The 6,000-nt window shown below is 33.2% G+C and overlaps 1 protein-coding gene across 1 annotated transcript in view; it reads left to right on the forward strand.

Annotated features, from left to right (window-relative positions):
- cacna1ba (calcium channel, voltage-dependent, N type, alpha 1B subunit, a) overlaps nucleotides 1-6,000 on the forward strand; it is a 210,553-nt gene that overhangs the window by 1,361 nt on the left and 203,192 nt on the right. Inside the window, exons 2-3 of the mRNA XM_073839905.1 lie at nucleotides 1,303-1,408; nucleotides 3,383-3,522. Coding sequence (XP_073696006.1) covers nucleotides 1,303-1,408; nucleotides 3,383-3,522 — 246 coding nt within the window. The remainder of the gene's footprint in view (nucleotides 1-1,302; nucleotides 1,409-3,382; nucleotides 3,523-6,000) is intronic.

Below are 6,000 nucleotides of genomic sequence, written 5' to 3' on the forward strand. Positions count from 1 at the left end.
GACTTAAAAATGTTAAATATGTGATCAGTTTCTGTTTGTAGCCACAGTTACAAACAATTAAATGATGAACTGTTGCATTAAACAAACTATTGCTAATTACTGATACTTGAGATATGTGACTCTGGACCACAAAGCCAGTCATAAGGGTCACTTTTTTGAAATTGAGATTTGTACATCATCTGAAAGATGAATAAATAAGCTACACTGATGTATGATTTGTTAGGATAGGACACTATTTGGCTAAGATACAACTATTTGAAAATCTGAAATCTGAGGGTGCAAAAAAATTTTAAATATTGAGAAAATCGAAAAAGTTTTAGCAATGCATATTACTAATGAAAAATCAAGTTTTTATCTATTTACGGTACAAAATTTACAAAATATCTTTATGGAACATTATCTTTACTTAATATTACCTAATGATTTTCTGGCATAAAACATCATTTTGACCCATATAATGTATTGCTGGCTATTGTTACAAATATACCCTTGCTACTTAAGACTGGTTTTGTGGTCCAGGGTTACATATCGGAAAAAAACATCTCAGAATTTCACCAGCCAACTTCACCTGTGAAATCAATTAGATAGAGCTGAAAATCTGAAGTTTAAAGGGTGAGGTAAAACACATTTAGTAAAAAATGGAAATTAAACCCACACGTACATGAATACTTCTGAACATGCTGAGGCTGATGAGTTAATCCAAAATATTTCCTCGGTACATAAACCATTTTTTGTTTTTTATTTGTGTTGCTTGTTTTGTCTGGTTTAATTTCAAGCTCTAAAGGGAGTATAATTAATGAAATTCCCCATTTATTGCCCTTATGTTCAGACTGCAATGAGTCTACTAGTCTGACGCAAATGTGTTTAGAGGAGTGCCACGGGAAATAATTATCCTCCTCCCCACTAACCAGCAGCTCTGTGAGCAATAACGCAGTTCACACAGCTCTTGACTGAGCCATAAGGCACCTGAGATGAAGTGAGAGAGTTTTTATCAGTAATTCTCATGAAAAACTGATAGTGGAGTTATAGTAGGGTGCATTTTAAATATTTGCCCTGTAAAATTCTAGGTGGCTCATTACTAAGAATTACTGATAAAAATGATCTCACTTTAACTTAAGCACATATGACTCAGTCAAGAGATGGTTGAATTGCGTCACAGATACTCTAAATGCAAGTCATTTGTTCTTTACACTATTCTTCGTTGGTTTCTGCATTCATTTGCAGAATTGCTTGATGATGATGTTATTGCTGTGAATGAGTTCCAATTATTTGTATCCCATGGACTTTCCTTAACACCATCACTCCATTTGAGTACATGATTCTCGCCACCATTATAGCAAACTGCATTGTACTGGGCTTAGAGCAGCATTTACCAGCTTTAGACAAGACACCCATGTCAAAGCGACTGGTAAGTTGGACTTTTCCTCATTATACAGCAGTTTTACATATAGGTCAAAGTTTACATACACCTTGCAGAATCTTCCAAATGTTAATTGTTTTACCAAAATAGGAGGGATGCGTGTTATTTTTTATTTAGTATTGACCTGAATAAGATATTTCACATAAAATATGTTTACATAGAGTCGACAAGAGAAAATGATAGCTGAATTTATACAAATTTTCAAAAGTTTTCATCATGATTCTTAATACTGTTGAACAGCTATATTTTATTTAATTTTTTTGTTTAGCGATAGCTGTTCATGAATCCCTTGTTTGTCCTGAACAGTTAAACTGCCCGCTGTTCTTCAGAAAAATCTTTCAGGTCCCACAAATTCTTTGTTTTTGTTTTTTCAGAATTTTTGTGTATTTGAACCCTTTCCAACAATGACTGTATGATTTTGAGATCCATCTTTTAACACTGAGGACAACTTAGGGACTCATATGCAACTATTACAGAAAGTTCAAGGAGCTTGCTGATGCTCCAGAAGGAAAAACAATGTATTAAGAGCAGGGGGTGAATTTGAAGATCAGGGTAAATTTAACTTGTTTTGTCTTCTGGGTAACATATTATTATCTTTTGTAGCTTCTGAAGGTCAGTACTAAATGAAAAAAAAAATGATATTTAGGCAAAATTAGAAAAAAGTACATATCTTTATTCTGTTCAAAAGTTTACACCCCTGGCTTTTAATGCATCGTTTTTCCTTCTGAAGCATTTCAGTGAGCACAAATTTTAGTTGTCCTGAGTGTGAAAAGATGGATCTCAAACTCATATAGTCATTGGAAAGGGTTCAATCCCTCTTATTTTGGTAAAATAATTAACGTTTTGCAGATTCTGCAAGGTGTATGTTAACTTTGACCTCAACTGTCATTGTCATTTGAGTATCCTTTTTTGTTTAAGCTGTAGCCTTTAGAAAAAAAATCTAAATTTTTATATACAGATGCTGAAAGCTCTTACTTTCTAAACTTTTTTATTGTTTTCACCCAAGTCTTTTTAAAAAGCAGTTAGGTCAACAGTTTGTGCAGCCCACATTTGCATTATTCATTTAGCAGACACTTCGATCCTTTGTGAGCTACTGTCAGTCATTCAACAGTGGATCTTTAAACTGCCCTCCTAAATTGATCCAAGATGTTTGTTGATGCTTTACATTTGATTGACATTTCAGGTTCTATAATAAAAGACAACAATAAACTGTTTTTTAAAACATTTAACATTTTAACATTCATTATTCTGTATCATATTGACAAATTTGAAACAGACGTCACAGTTAAAAACACTGGTAACAAGTGGAGGGAAACGGGTAAAATCCATGGAATAGAAGAAAAAATGTATTGTTGAGAGAATGATGAGTTATTTTTCCTCCCAGAACTGTGAGAATAAAGTAGAATTTTGACATATGAACTCAAATTTACCTTTTTTATTCTTTTATTCCATGGCTTCCATAGACTGCTATTTAAAAACGGTCATTTTCTGCCACCAGATAGGCTCCGCCCACAAAAAGATCATCACTGTTTGCAAACACCTAATTGGTCTATATGAAATTTATTTAAACAAACATGAGCTCTTGAACTATATTACTTGAAATTTGATTAGTTTTTGTCACAACATCTTATTTACTTTCATCGTAATGTTAAATATGCGCTTCACTTATGTACTGCAGTTTTTAGATGCTCTGGTATTATAGGTATTTGCTTTAAATATTTATATTGAGAAATAACTGTTTTTATAGCTAAACGCTCCCCATTCTCCACCTTTAATTTGCTTTATTTGACTGTATTGTGCTACAGAAGAGCAACAGTTTAATGAAAGTTGTAAAATATACATTGCAGTTGCCACTGAGAGATTTATGACTCTCTTTATACGTACTTTGTTTTCATTGTAAACTTGCATTTTGTGTGTTATTTTGTTTGAATATCCACTCATATGTCTTCTCACTCATAACAGGATGACACTGAACCCTACTTCATCGGAATATTCTGCTTCGAGGCCGGGATCAAGATCATCGCTCTAGGCTTTGCTTTTCATAAAGGCTCCTACCTCCGCAATGGCTGGAATGTTATGGATTTTGTTGTTGTGTTGACAGGGTAAGTTCAAATATTCTTTAGATTGTTACTCACTGAGTGGTTACTGTAAGTTTTTAACATCAATTTCAAACTTTTAAGCCAAAGGAAAAAGATATATACATAACATATGGCTATAATCTGTCACAAGAAAAAGAAAACAGCCAATTGTTTTGTCGTTTTAATGCTATTGCTGACAGAAACCTCAGTGGAACTGAGTTGAGAACCAAATTGGTCTGCTTGACCCTGGTATAGGCAGTGTAACGGAGGTCCCGTACATAGATAAATGATGTTTGTGAATCTAGCCTGCAGTCAGACCAGGGGTTATGGCTTGCGCTCCAATAGTACAACTGGCTGCTACTTTGGAGGTGTAATGGAGTGGAGAGGAAGCTACTTCTTCTCCAGCAAGGCATTCAGAGGGGATATTCTTAAGGCATTGTAGTCAATGATTGTTGCTGTCAGCATTCTGTTTGTCTTCAAATATCGCTGTATTATCTTTGGTTGTTTCTGAAATGTTTCTGAAATGGAGGCAGCATTCAATACCAGGATTCAGCTTTGTTTGTTTAGATGTTGCTGTTATTGTGGAGCTTACATGGTTGTTATTGTATTGCAGTTGTTTTAGTTGCATTGCACTGGCATTTCCAATATTTGTGAGTCACATCACAAGGTATTTTCTTATATGGGGTAGTGGAGTGCTATTTTCACTACATATCGATTAAATTGAAATCAAAACACTGAAAAATATTGGTGTAGAAACTATTTTCACTCAGTAATTGCTAGTAAATTTCACAGTTCTTTGTAAACAGTTATAAAGAAAGGGCAAAACACATGGTGTTACAAATTTTGAAGTAGAAAAAATATTGTTTTATTTATTTTGTTTTATTTACAACATTTTATACTGTTTTTTTAAGTGTAGCAGGGTTATTATAGTTAACTGAAAGTAAAACTATAAACATTTTAGTTTGAACTGAAGTAAAATAAACATTATACAAAAACATTTTGTTTCAGGTACACTACAGTCAAAAGTTTTTGGACAGTAAGATTTTTAATGTTTTTTAAAGAAGTCTCTTCTGCTCACCTAGCCTGCATTTATTTGATCCAGTACAGCAAAAACAGTAATTTTTTTTGAAATATTTTTACTATTTAAAATAACTGTTTTCTATTTGAATATGTTTTAAAATGAAATTTATTCATGTGATTTTAAATTTTTAGCATCATTACTCCAGTCACATGATCCTTCAGAAATCATTCTTATATTCTCATTTGCTGCGCAAAAAACATTTTTTTTTATTATTATGTTGAAAACACCTGAGTAGAATTTTTTTCAGGTTCAGAAGAGCATTTATCTGCAATAGAAATCTTTTGCATTATTATAAATGTTTTTATCATCACTTTTGATCAATTTAAAGCATCCTTGCTAAATAAAAATACAATTAAATTGTGACCCTGGACCACAAAACCAGTCATAAGGGTAATTTTTTATTTATTTATACATGAAAGCTGAATAAATAACCTTTCCATTGATGTATGTTTGTTAGGATAGGACAATATTTGGCCAAGATACAACAATTTGAAAATCAGCAATCTGAGGATGCAAAAAAATCTAAGTATTGAAAAAAATGCCTTTAAAGTTGTCCAAATGAAGTTCTTAGCAATGCATATTACTAATAAAAAATTAAGTTTTAATATATTTAAGGTAGGAAGTGTATAAAATATCTGGAACATGATCTTTACTTAATATCCTAATGATTAGTGTATAATATAAATATAGTGTATAATATTACAAAAGCCTTTAATTTCAGATAAATGCTGCCTTTGGATCTTTCTATTCATCAGAGAATGCTGAAAAAATGTACTCAACTGTTTTAAATATTGATAATAAATAAATTTTAAAAAATTGCATATTAGAATGATTTCTGAAGGATTAAAAAGGCATTAAAAAAATAATTAGTTAAACAACACTAAAATGAATAAGGAAAGTATAAAAATAACCAAAATAAACTTTACAGATCTGTATTTAGAATTTTTTACTGCATTGGGTTGTGTTTTAGAGTTAACGGAAATGCCTGTAAAATGTATGGATAATAATTTTTTAACAGTGTATTAATAACATCTATGAAAGTATCTCAATAGGGGATCACCAGCAGACATATCTGATATTGAAGGAAGAGCTGATGTCATTTAAAATGGACAGCAAGTGAGACAACATGACTGGCTCCACTGGTTGACGGGCCCCAGGGATGTGCGCTCATCCCGGGGGGGACCCTGCTGTGACGGGCATGGTGTTACGGTGGAGCTGGTCCCTGTATGGTTACTGGCACCACAAGGGAGTGTCCTGCCTTTCTCTGCCTAATGGCAGGGAGATTTATTTCGTCCATCCACAGAGGCTTACGTCAGCCCATCACCTCACTGCAATAAACAGATTTAGTGGAAGCAGTTCTGTTCCTGCAGCGGAAAAGGCTGTGCAGAAAGCCGGAGGATATAGAGCTGTCTATTTGCCTC

This window comes from Garra rufa, chromosome 5 (assembly GCF_049309525.1).
Source record: "Garra rufa chromosome 5, GarRuf1.0, whole genome shotgun sequence".
NCBI classification, from domain to species: Eukaryota; Metazoa; Chordata; class Actinopteri; order Cypriniformes; family Cyprinidae; genus Garra; species Garra rufa.